The sequence below is a fragment of the Geotrypetes seraphini genome, chromosome 5 (genome assembly GCF_902459505.1).
Source record: "Geotrypetes seraphini chromosome 5, aGeoSer1.1, whole genome shotgun sequence".
In the NCBI taxonomy this organism is placed as follows: domain Eukaryota; kingdom Metazoa; phylum Chordata; class Amphibia; order Gymnophiona; family Dermophiidae; genus Geotrypetes; species Geotrypetes seraphini.
Window position 1 is genome coordinate 174,495,630 of NC_047088.1, and position 22,528 is coordinate 174,518,157.

General features: G+C 45.1%; 1 protein-coding gene across 3 annotated transcripts in view; it reads left to right on the forward strand.

Moving 5' to 3' along the window:
- The window catches only part of SF3B1 (splicing factor 3b subunit 1), a 236,498-nt gene that overhangs the window by 112,055 nt on the left and 101,915 nt on the right, over positions 1-22,528 (forward strand). For all 3 annotated transcript variants that reach the window (XM_033947227.1, XM_033947229.1, XM_033947228.1), the window contains one exon: positions 5,219-5,340. In XM_033947227.1, coding sequence (XP_033803118.1) covers positions 5,219-5,340 — 122 coding nt within the window. The remainder of the gene's footprint in view (positions 1-5,218; positions 5,341-22,528) is intronic.

A 22,528-nucleotide genomic window follows, 5' to 3' on the forward strand; every position in this document is an offset into this window, starting at 1 on the left:
CGGATGACATCACCCACTAGTGAGAATAGCTGCCTGCTGTCCCTGGATAACAACTGTTACGGTAAGTAACATTGCTTTTTACTACTTATAATCTAGCTACCGTGTTTCCCCGAAAATAAGACAGTGTCTTATATTCATTTGGGGCCCAAAAAAGGCACTAAGTATTATTTTCAGATAGGGCTTATTTTTTTCATGTACATGATTATCTTTCCCTTCCTCTCCTTCACCCCAATTCTTCCTCTTTCCTTTTCCCCACATGTGCAACATCTTTCCTCCCCTCTCACCCATCCCCTTGTGCCTTTCCTCTGCATCATCTTTCTATCCCTCCATCCCTCCCATCCCCCTGTGTAATAGAACCCTTTGCCCAGCTTTCCTCCCTCCCATCCCTCATGCAGCATAACCCTTTGCCCAGCTTCCATCTTTCCCTCCCATTCCTTGTGCAGCAGAACCCTTTGCCCAGCTTCCCTCCCTCCCATCCCTCATGCAGCATAACCCTTAAGCAACCGCTGCCGCCCCCACTGCGCAGCTAAAGCCCCCGCTGATCCTCCAATCTTCCCTCCCAACCGATCCACTCTGACCACAAATACCTTCTGGCAGAGGAGCGTCGGGCCAGCAGCACTCACAGGCTGTTTCGCGGCCTTCTCACTGGGGCCTTCTGTTTGCTGTGTTACTGATGTCATCATTACACACAAGGCCCCAGCGAAAAGGCCACGAAGCAGCCTGAGAGTGCTGCTGGCCTTACACTCCTCTAGGAAGGTATTTATTGTCGCGGTCGGCAGGGATCGGTTGGGAGGGAAGGATGCAGGGTCAGCAAGGGTTCTGCGGTTCGGCTGCGCAGAGGCGGGGTTGGGGGAAGCGTGGCTGCCTATGACTAGGGCTTATAGTATTCTAAGCTTAAAGTTGCGATTCACTTTTCAAGTGTCCTTACTGGGGCTTCGTCGGTGACATCACCCATCAGTGAGAATATCTGCCTGCTGTCTCTGGATAACACCTGTTAATGTGCTTTTGGGGAAACACGTTAGGTATTTGTGACCTGTGTTGGTCACTGTTGGAAACAGGATATTGGGCTTGATAGAACTTCGGTTTTTCCCAGTATGGCAATTCTTATGTATGTTCAGCCAAAGGTGAATTTGCTAGTGGCGCAGGTCACCAACCAAACCTTCTTGCCTAGTGAAGGAGGTGTAATGCTAAAAGATACTTAGGACTGTAAAGTAGAAGTGATCCCCTAAGTGGCAATTTGAAGCTTTGGCTCTAAGGATTAAGTCTGCAGCTGTGGCTTCCTTTGTGGCACGTGCTTTCCAAACCCTTCTGTTTCGAATCCTGGCCTTGGAGGATGACTAAGATCCCCAAATGCTCCTATTTGGGGTGGATTAATATAGTGGATGCTCTATATATCATCAGAGTTATGAACAAGGTGTCAGCCTATGCTATCTTTGCCCGGTGGATGCTCTGGATCAGGCAGTGGGCAGGAGATTCATCCTCAAATCCAGTCTGAGCAGGCTTTCCTTTCAAGGCCAGATGCTATTTGGCAAGAGTCTGGATGACCTGATGGCCAGTTAGAGGTGTAGCGGGGGTAGAAAACAGCAAGCCTCTGGCTCCCTCATGTTTCCCCAACCTCCAAGAAAGCACAATGATGCTACGACAAGGGCCAAGCCCCCCACCCCCCTGCAGATAGGGGGCAGGCTGTCAGCCTTTTAGTTTGTCTGGGCTCAGTTAAATGCAGACCATTGTTTGAGGAGGTTATAAAAATGAATTTTGTGCTCTCCCCCCCCCCCCCCCCCCCCCCAGATCTTTGTAAATTCTCCTGCAGGCCAGCTGAAGAAAGCCCTCAGAATCCAGGCAGCAGTACAAGGGCAACAGGATCTTTGTGCCATAGAGCTAGTATCAGACAAGAGTTGGGTTTGGGCCTATACTTCATTGTACCAAAGAGAGGCTCAGATGACTGGAGGCCAATTCTGGACTTCGTTGGCCAATGCCACACTGAAAGTGCCAGATTTCTGTTGGAGACCAGTTAGTCATAGCGGCACTGGGAGAGTTTCTTGCCTCTCGATTTTACAGAGGCCCATCTTCACATTTCCATATTTCTTTTTTTTTTAAACTTTATTGAATTTTTAAAGTTTTTTTTTATTTTTATAATTCTTTATTAAATTTTCAGTTCTTACAAAAAGTGCATTATAAAATACATGTCATAACCATAAGAATTAAGCACTTATAAATATTCAGAAACAGTTTATCAAAACCCAAAAACTACCCTCCTCCCCTTCCAACCCCTCCAGAAAAGATCAAAGAATCATTTAAACATATATATATCCACCCTCCCCCCCGGATGTGCAACTAATATGTCATCAAAAATTAGACTATAATAAATCTACAAAAGATGTCAATGGGCCCCATATTAATTTGAAAATTTTTGTGCTCCCTGACAAGTCAGCATTTGTTTTTTCATATTTATATATTAAACATAAATTTGCCCACCAGAACGTAAAATTAAGTCGGCCCCAATTTTTCCAGTTAGGTTTTTAAAGCTAACAAAAATACAATTTAATATTTATACAAATAATAGTAATTATATATGCACTTATCAATCAGTACCCATACAACAGTAACCCCCCCCACCAACTTTTACATAAGGGAATATAACCATACAAAAGAAATACCTCCCTCCCTTTGGATGTGTGTGTATTATACCAACAGAAATAAATAAAAAAAAAAAAGACAACTGTAATGAATCCACAAAAGATGTCAATGGGCCCCAAATTAACTTGAATCTCTTAGCATGCCCCAGCATATCTGCATTTATCTTCTCATACCTATAACTTAAGCATTTCCATATTTCTGGCTCAGAGGAGGTTTCATGTCCTGGAGCAGCATTTCCAGTTCCCGGCACTCCCCTTCAGCCTTGCGACGGCACCTCACACTTATCAAGGTGGTGGTGGTGGCGGCACACCGCCACAAGGCAGGGATCCAGGTGCACCCGTTTTTGTACGATTGGCTAATCAGAGCTCCGTCTAAGAGGAATTCTAACTAGCTGTTTTGAAAGTGGTTCAACTCCTCCAGGATGTGGGATGGATTGTCAGCTTCAAGAAGAGCCAGCTCGAGCCGACTCAGCACCTGGAGTACCTGGGAGTTTTATGGCTCAGCCTTGGGCCACTTCTTTCTTCCAGAGCCATGCAGACTGAAGCTCTAGAAGCAGATTTTGGACCTGCTACAAAGTCTGACTCTCATGACGTTGCATTATCTGCAGTTCCTGGGGTTGATGGCAACAGCCATAGAGGTGGTGTCTTGGACAAGAGTGCACATAAGGCCTCTCCTAGACTCTTCTTTCTAGATGATCTCCTCAGACAGACTCACTTCAGCAACCGCTTCCCTGAGTACTGAAAATGAATAGCAGTCTGTGATGGTGACTGCGGCTGGCTTCCCTCTCAAGGGTCATCCCTCTCCAAATTTCCTCCTGGGAGATTTTAACAAATGATGCTAGCCTTTACGGTTGGTCGGGGGGGGTTGGGGTTCATTGCAAAGGACATACAGTTCAAGGTCTTTGGACACTGGCTCAGCAAAAGAGGTCCATAAATTGACTAGAACTCTGAGCCATTTGACTTATCAGTCAAGCACTGGAGAAGTCTCTGGAAGACAAGGCAGACAGAGTCGTTTCAGACAATGTGACAGCGGTGGCCTGTGTCAACAGGTAAAGAGGCCCCAGAAGCAACATGTTACGCTTAGAAGCTCAACTCCTCTTTTGGTGGACAGATACTCATTTTCAGGCTCTATCGGCTGTGCACATAGTAGAAGTGAAAAATGTACATGCTTACTTTCTCAGTCAGCAGACTCTCGACCCAGGAGAAAAGTCTGCCCCCCCCACCCCTCCAGATGTTCTCCTCCATAGTTCGGCGGTTTGGCGGTGGAGTGCGTCGGAGGAGGAGGAAGTCTGGAGCAAGAGGGACTGAGCATCCCTCCTGTTCCCAACTTTTTTTAAGGTACAGGGAAGGGGGTGGGCCGGGCCCAACCGATGGAGGGTTTGCGATATAGCAGGAGGGAGTTGGCATCCCTCCTGCCATATTCATTCATGCGCTTAGGGAGGGGGTGGATGGGCAGCGTTGGGGATTGCCCAGAGATGGTTGTTTTTTGGTGGGAGGATCTGGGCCTGATGGCAGCGGTAATGGGGGGGGAGGGGCTCTGTCGGGTTAAAACTACAGGCTCACAATGCGCTTTTTGCAAAATATATAAAAATTCCTTTTTTTATTTATTCTGCTTAAAGCATTGCGAGCCTGTGGTTTTAGAGGGCAGGAGAGTCAGTAAGGAAGTGAAGCAACTGGTCCTCAGCAGTCACTTCACTTCAGATCGGCCAACCCAATCAGTGTTCCCTCTTGACTTTAGTTAATCACGTCCTTTCTGCTTTGCATGCCGTTTCCCCTCATTTGCATGATTGGATCAGAGGTTGATCAGCCAGGAGGTTAGTGAATCGGGTCGGGGAACGATCGCAAAACTGGTTTTGCGATTATCGGAACATGATCGATAGGGTTAGTGAATCTAGCCCTTTGTCTTTTAAATAATCCACCAAAGACGAAGAGGGGATGATGTAGACTCAATTCTGCTACAAGAACAGAAGGTTATCTTTGAACTATAGAGTATCTACCCTAAATGACTCAACGTGGAAATAGACTGCATTGTATTCTTGTAAATGCTATTGCTACATATATATATATTTTTTTAGATACAATAGACCTCTTTTAGAATTCATAAATTATCACTATGGGGGTTAGACTTCTATTTTATTTTTAGTTTCCCGTGTTTTTATTGTTCCATGTTAATAGAACTACTCATTTGTGTACCCCATATGCAGAGTAATTTACTTTTGAGTCTATGCTGCTCAGAAAAGAAAGTTTGCTTTGGATTGCCTACTGCTATATGGTTGACATCTTTTCCTCACGACTCTTATGTTTCTTACAAAGCAGAATAGAATTATTGTGTTAGGGGATTTTTCCCCATTTCCCTCCTTCTGGTTTTGGTCTTTGCATTACAGTGCTACTTGATTGCTTTTGTACAAACTGTGGGGGCAGGAGCAGCTCCCTGGGAAGGAGGCTGAGTTTAAAAGATGATTCACAGCATTTGGCAAGCAATGGAAGGGTTCAGATTCAAACCCTAGTGTCTAGGATCACTAGACTGTTGAGTACTTGTACTGTTGAGTTTGACTCTCTCCAATTTCATCTCCTCACTATAGGTCACATAATGAGCATGACCCCTGAACAGCTCCAGGCTTGGCGATGGGAGAGAGAAATTGATGAACGGAACCGTCCCCTCTCTGATGAAGAGTTGGATGCCATGTTTCCAGAAGGATATAAGGTATAAGATTATCCTGAACTGAATCAGGCTGTCTGCAGGTTCATAATTTTCTATTGCCCTAGGTACAAATTATACTACTTCAGCATCCCTCCAGACCGGCACAGATTGGATGGGTTTACGTTCTTTTGCCAGCAGGTGGATACTGACACATAATGACTTTTGGCAATAGTACAAGTGGGCTGTGCAGTCCCATCTACAATTAGTCTGTTCTCAGTCTCCAGCAGGTGGAGATAGTAAGCCTGTGCAGTCTACCTTTGGTTAGTTATGGCCTGTTGGAGCTAATTAGTGATCTTTCTCTTGTCCCTTTTTGCAGTCCAGATAGAGCTTGGGGGACCCTCTTGGGGGGTCCTGCCAACCTTAGGGCTGCCACACTCGAAAGGGTTGCATCCTAATGCCCATTTTCCCCACCTCCCCAAATTTTATTTCTTTAAGAGGAGCCTCATTTGTATGCCTGGCCACATTTCAGGCACAGACTATAGTTTAGAGAGCCAGTGGGGTCTGCTCTCTTGATCTTTACAGTTGTGGGCTGTGAGATAAAAAAAAAAAGAAAACAACAAAAAAGAAACCATAAAAGGGCCTGAGGCAGCCATCTTTAACCTGTGATTTTGTGTGTAGGTCTCCTGCACGTAGGTTATGAGTACTTTTTAAACAGCAGAAGTGCATTTATGTGCAGTGGATGTAGCCGGCGTGTGTGCGGAAGTGTTCCGGCTGTTTGGAGGGGGAACCGGCATTGGCGTCAGGTGCCGGTGTGTGAGACTTTGCTTCCCATGTGCACTGCTCATCAGCTGGAAGTGGTGGAGAAGCCCGGGCTTCTTTATCACCTCTCCAGACCGGTACAGATTCACTGCTGGGTAATAGCTCACTTAGGAATTTCTACTATTGCTTTTTTTTTAAATTTAATTTCCTTAGATAGGAACTGTATAGCTTATTAATTTCTGTACAAGAAGTGTATTTCTTGATAAAGTGTTAAAATATAAATAAATAAATAAATAAAAAAAAGCAATAGTAGAAATTCCTATGTACATGTTTTGGGTACTGAGCACGGTAGCATGGCAAACGATGGGCAACAAGGATGTACAGAACAACAGATTAAAGGGAAGAACAGCAACAGAGGGATAATTCTTATGAATTGCATGGAGGAATGAATACATGATTTGGGGGCTGAGCCCAATAGCATGGCAAGCGATAGGCCCTATAAGTATAGCAACTAGAAATACAATACAATCAAAGTATAGGACAATTTTAGGCACTTTTGTTGTAGGTGCATGTAGTAGGGGGGTAAGATCTTGTATGGTTTAGTACCGAGTGTGCGACTAGAGACTTAGACCTCTAGTGCCTTCAAATTTCCTTCAGTGGAACCTAAATTTGGATTTTGAGACTTAAGTTCACCTCTTTGACCAACTGAAGAATGCTAAAGGACCTCAGTCTGAAGATTTGTATTCTTGATGACATGTTTTTGGTTTGGAGATTTGAGTTGCAAGAATTATCCTGTTAAGAGGTCCTTGTGTTTTACAGAGGCTGGAGTTACTATCCAGATATGCAAAAAGAATGGCACTAAGGTGGCATCACTTTTTCACCTAAATCAATTTCTGGTGCTCTTCTTTCAGTAGAGAAGATTGTGGGGAGGAAATTAGACTTCCTTATCTTTTAGATATCGTAACCATATTCTCATAGTACTTCACTATTTATCAATGAGGTTTGGATAAATTTGTGCTTACTTGATGGTGCTATTAGATTCAGTAACTTCAAAAGGGACTATATTAGCTGCTGGTTTAAAGAAACAATTTCTTTTACTTGTATATGCAGTGCAGATTACCACTATGGTCTTAAGGGTACAGTTGTCAAAGTGGGGTGGCAGTGTTGCCTGAGAAGATTTGTAAAGCCGCAACTTTGTCCTCTCATAACTGCCTGTATGTGTTCACTAGAGAAGAATCGGCCTCAAGTGCTGGCGAGCTTAGAGCAGTTGTCTCAGAATCAAATGTAATCTGGTATATGTGTCGCGCAATACCTAATAAGGTTCTAGGCAACTTACAAGCGAGAAAAGTTAGATAGAAGAGGAACAAAGCTTAGACACTACAAAATGGAAGATTCATAATAATAGCGAACCATTACTAAGAGGGAGGCATTAAGTCAAGAATTTATGATCTGAACGGAGGAGGAGATGAAGAACATGTTTAATAGATGGAGCGAAATGGCATGGTAGATGGTTGGGTAGAGGAAGTAGGGGATGGACTTAGATCTATGTAGGGTTCAGGTATCAAAAAGGAGCGTTTTCAGTTTCTTCTGAAATGTGATGTAGTTTGATTCTGTTCCGACAGTTTCTGTGAGGTTCCAAGTTTTCACTCCCAGAAAAGGGAACATGGAGTGGAAAATTTGTTTATATTTGAGATTTTTTTGTTGTGGGGAGGTTCAGTTGTATCCTGTTAAGATTTCTATGAGGGCGGAAGGAGCTGTATATGCTTAGAGGGGAGAGGCTGATATGCATGGATGGGGAAAGGGACCTTGGGGTGATAGTGTTCGAAGATCTAAAGGTGAAAAAACAGTGCAACAAGGTAGTGGCTGCTGCCAGAAGGATGCTTGGCTGTATAACGAGAGGCGTAACCTGTAGTACAAAGGTGGTGAGGCCCCACTTGGAATATTGTGATCAGTTTTGGAGACCGTATCTGGCGAAGGACGCAAAAAGGCTTGAAGCGGTCCAGAGGAGGGCGATGAAAATGATGAGTTTTGCAACAAAAGGCGTATGAGGAGAGACTGGAAGCCCTGAATATGTATACCTTAGAGGAAAGGAGGGACAGAGGAGATTTGATTCAGACGTTCAGATACTTGAAAGGTATTAATGTAGAACAAAATATTGTCCAGAGAAAGGAAAATGGTAAAACCAGAGGACATAATTTGAGATTGAGGGGTGGGAGACTTGAGCAATGTACGGAAATTCTTCTTTGCAGAGAGGGTATTGGATGCCTGGAATGCGCTCCCGAGAGAGGTGGTGGAGAGGAAAATGGTGATGGAGTTCAAAAAAGCGTGGGATGAATACAGAGGCTCTAGAATCAGAAAATAAGGGTAAATATTGAAGAACTAAGGCCAGTACTGGGCCGAATTGCAAGGTCTGTATATGGCCGTTTGCGGGGAGGATGGCTGGGGAGAGCTTCAATGGCTGGGAGGGTGTAGATGGACTGGAGTGAGCTTTGACAGAGACTTCAGTAGTTGGAACCTAAGAACAGTACCGGGCAGAGCTTTATATTCTTGCCCAGAGATAGCTAAGGAGAAGAAGAAAAAAAAACAATCCAACAAATTTTTAGATTGAATCAGGTTGGACAGACTAGATCAGCGGTTTCAAAGACGCAGCCCCCCAGGGACTATTTTGCGGCCCGCGATCTGTCCTCTCCACTTCACAAGTTTTCTGATTGTGGAGAGGACAATCGTGTACAGACCGCAAGTGCTGTAAATGACTTGATTTGGAGGGAATGTCAGCAAACGGCCTCCTGGTGGCGCTGTGCTTCTCCCAGTCTCAGCCTCCCTCCACCCGCTTTGGCTTGCGTCTCTAGGCGGCATTAGCGGCTTCAGGGTTGCGCTGTGCATCTCGCGATCTCAGCCTCCCTCCGCTCCCTCTCAGCCTGGATCCGGAGTGCACGACTCACTCTGCCCTGCAGCACAGCTCACTCTACCCTGCAGCTCACCCACAAGCACCGGAACCAAGCAATGAGGCATCCCAGGCTGTGGTAGCTGTAGGCCTTTGGCAAGTATGTGAAAAATGTGTTTCTTTGGAAATTGCAATTATCTGTCTCACAGAAATTTTTTTTTTTTTTAACCCCCTATGATTTCTCCTGTGGTGATGTTTCTTCACATTGGCCTATGTCAGTGGTCGGCAAACTGCAGCTCTTTAGCCACTTCAGTACGGCTCACCTAAAGCAGGGGTCCCCAACATGCTTCTCTTCTCACTGCCCTCCCCCAAGTCACCGCAATTGGGGGAACAGGCCGCCACCACAGCCGGTGAATAGGCTACCACCGCAACCATCGAGGAATAGGCTAACACCGCCGCAATCAGGGAACAGGCTGGCACCGAGTTCTTAGTTCTCCCTGCTTATCTTCCCCAGCGCGGAGCCGACCAATTCTCACCACCCGATGTCTTAACGTCAGAGAGGAAGTTCTAGGCCAGCCAATCGCTGCCTGGCTGGCCCGGAACTTCCTCTCCCTGGGTGGCGAGAATTGGTCAGCCCTGTGCTGGAGAAGATAAATAGGGTGAACTAAGAACTCTGCCCTGGCTTTCTCCGATGGTGGCTTGGGGGAGGGCAGGGAGAAAGAAAGAAAGAAAGGGGGGAACAGGGAGACAGAAAGAAAGAAAGAAGGGAGACGGGACACAGACAGAAAGAAAGAAAGGGTATGGAGAAAGAAAGGGGACACGGAGAGAGAGAGAAAGACAGACATATAGAAAGAAAGGGAGCATGGAGAGAAAGAGAAAGAAAGAAGGGGGCAGGGTAAAAGAAATAAAAAGTTGGGGGAGGGAAGGAGACAGATGCCAGACCAGGGGAAAGGAAGGAAGGAAGGAAGGAGGGAGGGAGAGAAAAGAAAGAAAGAGATGTCAGACCATGGAAATAGGGACGGAAGAAGAGAGAGATAGAAGGGAAGGTAAGACATGGAAACATAGATTTTGAAAAGAAAACAGAAAAATTGAGTATTAAGTTAATGCCAAAGATGGATGCAAGGCAGAAAGTGAAGACGGAAAGAAAAACAGTCAAAGGACAAGAAGGCCCTGGAAACATAGTTAAAAGCAAAGAAAAATAAAGTCACCAGCCAACAAAGGTAGGGAAAATTATTTTATTTTCAGTATAGTGATTGAAATGTGTCAGTTTTGAGAAAGGAAAGATATTAAACTTTAAATGTGAAGGCTGCAGAAAAAATAGGGTACTTGGAGGGCCGCGGAAAAAATAGTTAATTACAATTTTGCTTAAGGTAAAACTCTTTATAGTTTATAAATCTTTCCTTTAACTGTTAAAGGAAAGATTTATAACCTATAAAGAGTTTTATCCCAGGACAAGCAGGCAGGTATTCTCACTAGTGGGTGATGTCATCAGACAGAGCCCCGGTACGGACGTCTCACACGCACGTGTTGCTTGTAGAAACTTAAAAGTTTCTAGATGCCCGCACCGCGCATGCGCCGGTGCCTTCCCGCCCGGAGATCCGGGCGTATCTCCTCAGTTCTTTTCTTTCCGCGGAGCTGAGAAGTTCAACTTCATCATGCGCTAGCTGAATTCAGTTAAATTTGCCTTCCTTGTCCGCGTTTTCGCTTTCTTTTAATTACAATTAACAGTACATTTCTTTTTCAGTTTAAAAAAAAAAGAAGATTATTTCCTCCGGCGGGTCGAACGGGCCAGCCACGTGGCTCAGGCCTACAGGCTTCGACCTCGCGGCGGAGATTTTCCGGCCTATGTCCCTGCCAATCACCGGGTTTAAAAAGTGCAGCAAGTGCCAACGCGCGATTTCAATCACGGACCCTCACCGACGCTGTTTGCAGTGTTTGGGTCCTGACCACATTCCGAAATCGTGCAGGCCTTGCTCTACCCTTACGGCACGCTCATTCAAATGGCGTTGCCTATTGTGGGAATCGATGTTCAAGATGGACGCAGCTAAGGATCCTTCAGCCTCCACTTCATCTGATACCTCCCCGGTTCGGGCGAAACCGGTATCGACCCCTCCTGCATCGAGTGTGGTGAAACCGGCATCGTTCATCCCGACAACATCCACGAGCTCGACGTCGGTGCCTGCCCCGGTCTCCTCGGTTCAGGTACCTCTTCCTTCCACAGTACCACCAGTGGTCATCAAAGTGCCGAAAGCTACTAAGCAGAAGCACTCGACCTCGAAGGAACGCGATGACCGTGCAGGAGGACCCCCTTTCGGTGCGGATCCCTCCTTATCGGCTTCGCTACGGTCCATGCTGGAAGCTCAATTCGTTGAGCTCATGCAGACCATCGGACCCGGGCTCATCGCTGCCATACAGGGTGACCTCCCGGTACCGGTCCAAAGGGGCGGTCCGCCCCCTCCCCCTCCTCCACGCCGTTCGACCTCGAAAACCGACGAGGACGAACGGGGGAGGGCGGCGATGCCCATGCGGCAAGCCTCGCTTACCGATATGCCGCCATTAGAGCCCATTACGCCTCCGCGCCAACATGGGACCAGACCTCCGATCGATACTCAAAGCCCTGGGCATAGTCAGGAAGAGTTCTTCCGCACTCCTTACCAGACTTGGGTAGCATCGCAAGAATCCGCATCGCAACCCCAGTTGCGATCCACCGCTTCCAGCCCTATCCACCACTTGGGGGCCTCGGGAGACCATGCGATGCACAGACGATCCCGATCCCTGTCCCGCCACCGAGACGGGCACCGATCAAGACACTCATCTTGGCACTCTTCACGCCATTCGGAGGTGTCACCGCAGAAAAAACTGCAACGTATGGGATACTCCTCATCAGAGGTGTCCCCTCCGGAGGGACCGGAGTACGAGGAGACACCCGTACCCGATTCTCCTTGCCACTCCCCGATGTCCATGGACCCGGAGGCCTCTTCCTCCTCCAGCCCGTCTCACAGACCGACGCTGGCGGATCAATTGTCTTTCTCATCATTCCTCCGACAAATGGCGGATGATCTGGATGTGACCCTTGACACGGGCTCCCGATACTCCAAAGAGTATCTGGACACCATGCATTTACCTAACCCTCCAACGGAGTCGCTTCGGCTCCCTCTGCATAAATTGCTGGATCAGACCTTCATGCAGTGTTTCGAAACACCGTACTCCATACCGGCGATTCCCAGCAAACTCGATGCTCGATACCGCATCGTGCACCATAAAGGGTTTGAGGGCCCTCAACTCTCCCACCAATCCCTACTGGTCGAGTCCTCTCTTAAACGCTCTCATCCCTCTCAGGTCTACGCCTCTGTACCGCCGGGCCGAGAGGGGAGAACGATGGACAAATTTGGTAGAAAATTCTATCAAAACTCCATGATGGCGTCACGGGTGCTGAACTACAATTTCTTTTTCTCTTCCTATCTGGAGTTCTTCTTGCCGGTGCTCCGCAAGTTCACTCCGTTCATAGACACCCAAGCTCGATTCGAGTTCGAGGAAGTGGTAGCCTCCCTCTCCCAATTACGCCTCCAGCTGATGCAATCCTCCTTCGATGCATTCGAACTCTCGGCACGAGCTGCCGCAAGCGCGGTAGCCATGCGTCGCCTGGCATGGCTCCGTACAATCGATATGGATCCCAACCTCCAGGACAGACTCGCCAACGTACCATGTGCGGGAGCTGACCTGTTCGATGAGTCTATCGAAACTGTTACCAAGAAGCTGTCGGATCACGAAAAATCTTTTCAATCCATCCTGCGGCCCAAACCCAAACCTCAACAGTCTCGACCTTCCAGGCCACCCCTGATTTACCAGCGGCGTTACATGCCCAGACAAACGCCTGCTGCGAGACAACCTGCGAAGAGACAACCTCCCCAGAAGTCTCAGCAAAAACCTCAGCCACCGGCTGCACCTAAGGCTCCCCAGCCCTTTTGACTCCCCTCCTGGGAGCATAACCGACACCGTTCTGCACCCCTCAGCCTCTCCCATAGGGGGCCGCCTCCATCTTTTTTACCATCGATGGGAGGCCATAACCACGGACCTATGGGTCCTTACCATCATAAGAGAAGGATACTCTCTTCACTTCCATCGGGTCCCCCCGGACCATCCTCCAAGAGAGTATCCTTCAAGCTCGACACAGACCGCCCTTCTTCTTCAGGAAGTCCAAACCTTACTTCAGCTTCGGGCTGTCGAGCCGGTCCCGTCAGACCAATTGAACCGAGGGTTTTACTCCCGGTACTTCCTCGTCCCGAAGAAAACGGGCGACCTGCGACCCATTTTAGACCTTCGGGCCCTCAACAAGTTTCTGGTCAAAGAGAAGTTTCGCATGCTGACTTTGGCTTCTCTATACCCCCTCCTCGAGCAGAACGACTGGTTATGCTCCCTGGATCTCAAGGAGGCCTACACTCACATCCCCATTCACCCGGCCTCCCGAAAGTTCCTCAGATTTCGGGTGGGAAATCTGCACCTACAGTATCGAGTGCTACCATTCGGCCTCTCTTCGTCCCCCAGAGTCTTCACAAAGTGCCTGGTGGTAGTGGCCGCGGCACTCCGGGACAGGGGTCTACAGGTGTTCCCATACCTCGACGACTGGCTCATCAAGGCCCCGTCAGCCCCAGAGGTCACTTCGGCGGTCTTGGCTACAGCCTACTTCCTCCAGAATTTGGGCTTCGAGATCAACTTTTCCAAGTCTCATCTACAACCCACCCAGTCCCTCCCCTTCATCGGAGCGGTCTTGGACACCACTCGACTCCGAGCATTCCTGCCTCTGCAACGCATGGAGTCTCTTCTTCATCTCTGCCAGTCGGTGTCTACTCGCCAAACCCTACCGGCGAGACAACTGATGGTGCTCCTGGGCCATATGGCCTCCACAGTACATGTGACACCCTTTGCCAGACTCCATCTCAGGATCCCCCAGTGGACCCTGGCATCACAGTGGAATCAGACGTCCGATCCACTAACCAAACACATCGTAGTCACACCTGCTCTTCGGCAGTCTCTACTTTGGTGGATGACCTCTTCGAATCTATCCAGAGGTTTGCTGTTGCACTCTCCCCCCCATCAGAAAGTTCTCACAACCGATTCGTCGAACTATGCATGGGGGGCCCACCTGGATGGTCTCCGCACCCAAGGATTCTGGACCAGTGCGGAAAGACTACATCAAATCAATCTACTGGAGCTCAGAGCCATCTTCAATGCGCTCCAAGCTTTCCAACACCTACTTCACGACATGGTGATCCTCATTCGCACAGACAATCAGGCCGCCATGTATTATATCAACAAGCAAGGAGGCACGGGCTCGGCCCTCCTTTGCCAGGAAGCTCTACGAGTCTGGGACTGGGCGGTGCGCCACAACGCCTTCCTCAGAGCTGTCTACATTCAGGGGGAGAACAACGTCTTAGCAGACAAACTAAGTCGTCTGCTACAACCGCACGAATGGACTCTCCATTCCAGCCCCCTTCACCAAATCTTCACACAGTGGGGGACGCCTCAGATAGACCTCTTTGCGGCTCCCCACAACTCCAAACTGCCTCAGTTTTGCTCCAGGATCTACACTCCTCATCGCCTCGAGGCAGATGCTTTTCTACTGAACTGGGGGAAACGATTTCTATATGCGTTCCCACCATTCCCGCTGATCCAGAAGACTCTGGTCAAGCTGAAACTCGAACAGGCCACCATGATTCTAATAGCTCCTCGGTGGCCCAGACAACCTTGGTTCTCCCTCCTACTTCAACTCAGCAGCAGGGAACCAGTACCACTTCCAGTGTTTCCTTCACTACTTACTCAACATCAAGGATCACTGCTTCATCCCAACCTGCAGTCTCTCCACCTGACAGCTTGGTTCCTCTCAACGTAACCCCTCACCAATTCTCACAAGAAGTGAGGGAGGTCTTGGAGGCTTCCAGGAAGCCCGCCACTCGACAATGCTACTCCCAGAAATGGACTAGATTCTCCTCATGGTGTGTTTCTAAATCAAAGGAACCTCAGCGAGCTTCCTTATCCTCCGTGCTGGACTATCTCCTACACCTATCTCAATCTGGGCTCAAGTCTACATCCATACGAGTCCACCTGAGCGCTATTGCGGCGTTCCACCAGCCCCTACAAGGGAAATCCCTCTCGGCCCATCCGGTGGTCGCCAGATTTATGAAAGGACTCTTCCATGTTAACCCTCCTCTCAAACCACCCCCAGTAGTTTGGGACCTCAATGTAGTCCTTTCCCGTCTTATGAAGCCCCCGTTTGAACCACTCAACAGGGCCCCTCTTAAGTATCTCACCTGGAAAGTGCTTTTTCTTGTAGCCCTTACGTCCGCTCGCAGAGTCAGCGAACTCCAGGCATTGATGGCGGATCCACCATTCACAGTATTCCATCATGACAAGGTGGTCCTCCGCACTCACCCGAAATTCCTGCCTAAGATGGTCTCCGAATTCCTTCTCAACCAATCCATTGTACTTCCAGTATTCTTTCCTAAGCCCCATTCTCACCACGGAGAATCGGCCCTTCACACTCTAGACTGTAAACGTGCTTTGGCTTTCTACCTGGATCGCACCAAGCCACACAGAACCACTCCTCAACTTTTTGTCTCCTTCGATCCTAATAAGTTGGGAAGACCCGTATCAAAGCGCACCATCTCTAATTGGATGGCGGCTTGTATCTCTTTCTGCTATGCCCAGGCTGGATTATCACTTCCTTGTAAGGTCACAGCCCATAAGGTCAGAGCAATGGCAGCCTCAGTAGCATTCCTCAGATCAACACCAATCGAGGAGATTTGTAAGGCTGCCACCTGGTCCTCGGTTCACACATTCACCTCACATTATTGTCTGGATACTCTCTCCAGACGGGATGGACAGTTTGGCCAAACAGTATTGAAAAATTTATTCTCTTAAGTCGCCAACTCCCCCTCCATCCCACTGAGGTTAGCTTGGAGGTCACCCACTAGTGAGAATACCTGCCTGCTTGTCCTGGGATAAAGCAATGTTACTTACCGTAACAGTTGTTATCCAGGGACAGCAGGCAGCTATTCTCACGTCCCACCCACCTCCCCTGGGTTGGCTTCTCAGGCTAGCTACCTGAACTGAGGAGACACGCCCGGATCTCCGGGCAGGAAGGCACCGGCGCATGCGCGGTGCGGGCATCTAGAAACTTTTAAGTTTCTACAAGCAACACGTGCTTGTGAGACGTCCGTACCGGGGCTCTGTCTGATGACATCACCCACTAGTGAGAATAGCTGCCTGCTGTCCCTGGATAACAACTGTTACGGTAAGTAACATTGCTTTACCTCATGCAAAGTTGTCATTTCTTTAATAAGACATTATTTTTTCTGCGGCCCTCCAAGTACCTACAGATCCAAATGTGGCCCCACTAAGGGTTTGAGTTTGAGACCACTGGACTAGATGGACTATGTGGGTCTTTATCTGCCGTCATCTACTATGTTACTATAAGTGGAGCAGCTGAGTTTCCATAGAGTATGCGCTGTATAATGCATGATGATTTGAATTTTATTCGGGCGGGGATGTGTAGCCAGTGAAGCTCTTTGAGGTAAGCAGAGACCAAGTCGTATCATTTTAATTTGAATATGAGTCTTATAGCAGTGTTTTGAATGAGTTGCATTTTGTGGTCAAGGGTGGCATTGATTCCCATATAGACAGAATTGCAGTAATCCAGCTGGGCAGGATCATCATTTGCATGATTAGGGCAAAATGGTGTTGATGAAAGAATGGTCTGATGATTCTTAGCTGTCTCATGGTGAAGACGTTTTTTTTTCTAGAGATGGGAGATTGAGTGAAATCTAAGTTACAGCCCAGGATTTTAGAGGTCTTGTCTACTGTGAGGATGTTGCCAGATTGGAGAGTTATGCTAGTTGGTGTTGACTATTGGACAGTATGAAAGTAAAGAACTTTTGGATGTATTTAGCTTAAGTTTGTGGATTGTAGCCGACAAACTGAACACATTTTTTTTGCATCTGTGTTTACCGAAGATGATATACACAACATACCGGATGCCGACAGGCTATAAGTGGGAAAAGAAGACAGGAAACTGACAGGGTTGACGGTCAGTCTAGAAGAGGTATGCAGGCAGATTGATAGGCTTAAAAATGATAAATCCCTGGGACCAGATGGCATCCATCCGAGGGTAATCAAGGAACTGAAAGGAGCTATAGCTGAACTGCTTCAACTAATAGTCAATCTGTCAATCAAATCAGGAAGGTGGCAAATGTTGCGCCAATCTTCAAGAAAGGTTCGAGGGGTGATCTGGGAAACTACAGACCGGTGAGTCTGACCTTGGTACTGGGAAAGATGGCAGAGGCACTGGAAAAGGACCGCATCATTGATCACCTTGATGGACACGATCTGATGAGGACTAGGCAGCATGGCTTCAGCAAAGGAAGATCTTGCTTGATGAACTTGCTGCACTTCTTCGAGGGAGTAAACAGGCAGCTAGACAAGGGTGACCCGGTCGACATTGTATATCTGGATTTTCAGAAGGTGTTCAACAAAGTTCCGCATGAATGACTAGTTTGAAAAATTGCGAGCCATGGAATTGAGGGTGAAATATATGGATCAAAAACTGGCTGGCGGATAGGAAACAGAGAGTGGGGGTAAATGGACAATACTAGGACTGGAAAAGCTTCACCATTAGAGTGCCGCAGGGTTCGGTGCTTGGAAACGCTTCAACATATTTATAAACGATCTGGAAATTGGTACGACGAGTGAGGTGATTAAATTTGCGGATGATACGAAGTTATTCAGAGTAGTGAAGACGCAGGAGGATTGCAAAGATCTGCAAAGTGACATAAACACGCTCAAGAGATGGGCCGCAACGTGGATAAGTGTAAGGTGATGCATGTCGGTAACAAAAATCTTATACATGAATACAGGATGTCCGGGGCAGTACTTGGAGAGACCCCCCAGGAAGAAACTTGGGAGTACTGGTTGACAAGTTGATGAAGCTGTCCGCACAATGCGCAACTGCAGCAAAAAGGGTGAACAGAATGCTAGGAATGATTAAGAAGGGGATCACGAACAGATCGGAGAAGGTTATCATGCTGCTATATCAGGCCATGGTACACATTCACCTGGAATACTGTGTCCAGCACTGGTCGCCGTACATGAAGAAGGACACAATACTACTCGAAATGGTCCAGAGAAGAGCGACTAAAATGATAAAGGGGCTGGAGGAGTTGCCATACAGCGAGAGATTAGAGAAACTGGGCCTCTCTTCCCTTGAAAAGAGGAGACTAAAAGGGGACATGATCGAAACATTCAAGATACTGAAGGGAATAGACTTAGTAGATAAAGACAGTTTGTTCACCCTCTCAAAGGCAGAAAGAATCTGATGTCTCCAAGCGAGCTCATAAACAGGTTAAATAGGATAGGGAATGTGGGAAGCATATTTTATTTATTTAATATTCTTTATTCATTTTCATATTTTACATCAAGTGTACAAAATATTAAAATGGAAAGCATATTTAAATGGATGCTTTCTCTCATTTGTTCTGGACTGCTCTGGTGAGAACAAAGAACAAGGTCTTAACTGCTAATTTTTCTTTCCTTGAGTCTCACCAGACCAGTCCAGATTTCTCTCCCTACGTCGTATGTGCTATGTTCATTATATTTGTGATGAGAAGAAAAATTTGATCCATTTCATTTCATGGCCTAGTTGTGATGAGTTCCAGGTGGAAACTAAATGTCTCCCTTTTGGGGAAGGATAAAGATATTGTTGCACATTGCTTTATTAGAAAAACTAGTGAGGGGCGTGGCTTGGAAGCGCATGGCAATATTCGGGTGAACGGTGAGCTCCGTCCCGATAGATCGTTTTAAAGATTATTTAAGTTACAAAAGTTAACTTTTCTTGTCGGATACGGGAGAGTTAATTATAACTATGGCGTCTGGAAAGAATAACAAAGCTGATTCAGTTTTTGTGATGCCGGCAAGTGCAAAAAGAGCCAAACCTGAGCCTCCGACCCCTTCAAAAAAACAGGCTGAGAAGGAAGTTGTTGAAACAGCTGAAATTTTGAGGGAACTGAAAGCAATTAGAGAAATTGTGCTGGAAAACTCCAAGGATATTAAAGAGGTTAAGGCGGAAGTAAATATTCTGAACAGGAAAATGGAGTTGGTGGAGAATAAGATTGTTAATCTTAATGATAGAATGCTGGCTGTTGAAACAGATTTATTCAAATTCAAGCCGGTATAGAAGAAAATGGATATACTTACGCAAATGCTGGAGGATTGTAGTAATAGGGAGAGGAGAAGTAATTTAAGATTACTTGGGATTCCGGAAGGGGCAGAAGAAAATAATATTACTTCCTTTCTGGAGAATCTGCTCCCTAAAATCCTCCCTCTCAACTTTAAATATCCTATTGAAATCGAAAGAGCTCACAGAATACCAGTCAGGAGGAATGATACTCAAAGAGGACCTCGTCCAATAATATTCAAGCTCTTAAGACATCAGCAAGTATTGGATATTATTCGGCTGGCTAAAGAAAATAAGAACTTAAAGTTTCAGGACTCTCGCATACACTTTGTTCCAGATTTTGCTCCTGCCACTGCAGCAAAGAGGAAAAAATTTATTGATATGAGACCACAGCTCAGAAGTCTTGGAGCAAAATATGGGCTGATTTATCCAGCGATGATGAGAGTGACTTTTAACAATAAAACAACGAATTTCAAGGAACCAGAAGAGTTGCAGGATTTTTTTGCAGAAGCAAGAGGAACTTATGATTACAGAGTTATGTACTTTATTATTTATTTTTTAGATGCTCTGTGTTACAATTCAATTTCTTTAGAAGATGCAGTTCAAAGTATTATATATTTGGAGCTTTTAATACAGTCATTAATACAGTTAGTACAGTTTACTGGCTTTAGAATTGAAATGGTTTCATATTTGGAATCTTATCCTTTTATGGAGTTATGGAATCAGTTACAGGCTGTTTATTTTTGATGCTAATGTAGTTTTGATGAGTAACCTCATATGGTATTAATTATATAATATGTTTTTATGTCACAGGTATCTCTTTTCTATTTTTGGTTAATTCGATATGCCTAATGACTTTTTTTAAAAAATTATTTATTATTTATTCAGGATTATTGGAATGGAAAGAAGAGGAAAAAAAAAAAGATTTTTGTTATGAGTTACTTTATTCTTATAATATTGGTTGGGATTCTACATAAAATTTTTGTTTGGTTTTTATTAAAGAAAATTATTTTAAGGGGGTTGGTTTGGATATTAGGGATTTGGGGCAAGGGTTCATTTGTTCAAATATTCTTTGTGTAACTTATGATTATAGATTTTTTGGTTTTGAATGTTCTAGGGGGAATTCTTTTTACCTGATTATCTATGTGTGTTTTCAAGTTTACACATTTATTAAAGGGTGGGGGGCGGTGGGGATAGGGTGGAGGGATGGGAAGGGGAGGGGGGGTGGGATGATTAATGTTATTTTAAATAAGCTTACAATGCACAATTATTATGTGATATTTTTTAGGTGATTTTTTCAATAATATACTGTTTAGACTCGACAGTGATCTTAACCATCTGAGATAATAAACACCTGTTACCATACAGTTTTTTGGAACCTCAGGCCACCACTCAGAGCTCAAACTCGTTCATTGCTCTAAGCTTTATGTGGAAGCTCCTCATTGGATCCTTTTATATTTTCTAACCTCTTTTTGCTTTTGTGATCAATTTTTTGTTTTTTCTTAAACAATTTTATATAGACTCAAAGCTTAAAATATTAAGCACTACTTAGCTTGGTCTTGTGGTCTTTGGCTACGGGGAATTTCACACCAACATGTTTCGCTGAATAGCTTTATCAAGGTTTTACCCCTTTCAAATTTACCGCCAAGACTTGTGACCACTTGATATTTGTGGATAAGTAGTCACAAGTCTTGGCGGTAAATTTGAAAGGGGTAAAACCTTGATAAAGCTATCCAGCGAAACATGTTGGTGTGAAATTCCCCGTAGCCAAAGACCACAAGACCAAGCTAAGTAGTGCTTAATATTTTAAGCTTTGAGTCTATATAAAATTGTTTAAGAAAAAACAAAAAATTGATCACAAAAGCAAAAAGAGGTTAGAAAATATAAAAGGATCCAATGAGGAGCTTCCACATAAAGCTTAGAGCAATGAACGAGTTTGAGCTCTGAGTGGTGGCCTGAGGTTCCAAAAAACTGTATGGTAACAGGTGTTTATTATCTCAGATGGTTAAGATCACTGTCGAGTCTAAACAGTGTAATGTTATTTTAAGACATAAAGTTGGGAAAAGTGTAGATATTGAATTGTTTATTTTCTGGAAAAAAAAAGGATGGGGGATTAGGGGAAGGGGGGATGGGGTGGGAAAGAGATTATATCTTAAATATGTGCTGATGTCTGATCATAATATTTATTATAGAGTTATATGTCAAACTTTAATCATAAAAAGATGGATATTAAAATTTTCTCTATAAATGTCAATGGTCTAAATCACCCAATTAAGAGGAAGAAAATGTTAGCTTTTCTACATAAACAGAATGCGGATGTATATTTCATTCAAGAGACGCACCTTTCCGGGATTGAATCTAAGAAGCTATCAGGGGGTTGGGTATCTAAATGTTTGTTTGCACCTGCTGTAGGGAAAAAAGCTGGGGTAGCTGTTCTTGTAAATAGGAAATGTAGTGCTGATTTTCAATTAATAAATTCTGATCCTTTAGGAAGATGGGTGCATATCAAAATGGTTCTGGGAAATACAACCCTGGATTTATTTAATTTGTATGCTCCTAATTCGAATCAAATGGAGTTTTTCAAACAAATTCAACAAATATTATTACCACTGGCTGCTTCTAATTTAGTGGTAGCTGGAGATTTCAATGCTGTAATGGATCCGATTTTGGATAAGAGACCAAGCAGAATTATGAAATCGTTAGGTTTAGATAATTTGGTACAATCTTGTGATTTAGTTGATATATGGCGTATTCTTCATTTTAATGATCAGGAATTTTCTTTTTGTTCTCAGGTCCACAAATCTTTTTCACAAATTGATTTGTATCTAATAATATAGCACAGCGTGTGATGAAAGCAGTTATTGATCCTATTGTAATTTCGGACCATGCTGGTGTGTGGATTGACTTGCAGAATGATGATTTAATATATTCTAAATCAATTTGGAGATTTGATAATGCTTTACTTGCGGATTCGAACTTTCTGGAAGATCTTAAATTAAAGATGAATGAATTTTTTCAAATTAATAATTTGGATAATATAAATGTTGAGATTTTATGGGATGCTTTTAAAGCAACAATGAGAGGAAATATTATTTCATATTCAGCATTTATTAAAAAACAACTTAAAAAACAATTTGTTGATTTGGAAAAAGAAATTAAAGTATTAGAAAATAAATTAATTGAGAAATGGGAACTTAATATATTGCAAAAATTATTAAAAGCAAAAACTAAGTATAATGAGATTTCTTCTCAATTTGTGAGGAAAGATATGTTCTCTCGGCAAGATCTGTATTATGGTAATTCAAACAAGGCTGGAAGATTATTAGCAAATTTTCTTAAAGCAAAAAAAAGGAAATAAGCAGTCGGGTGGACAATGGGGAACC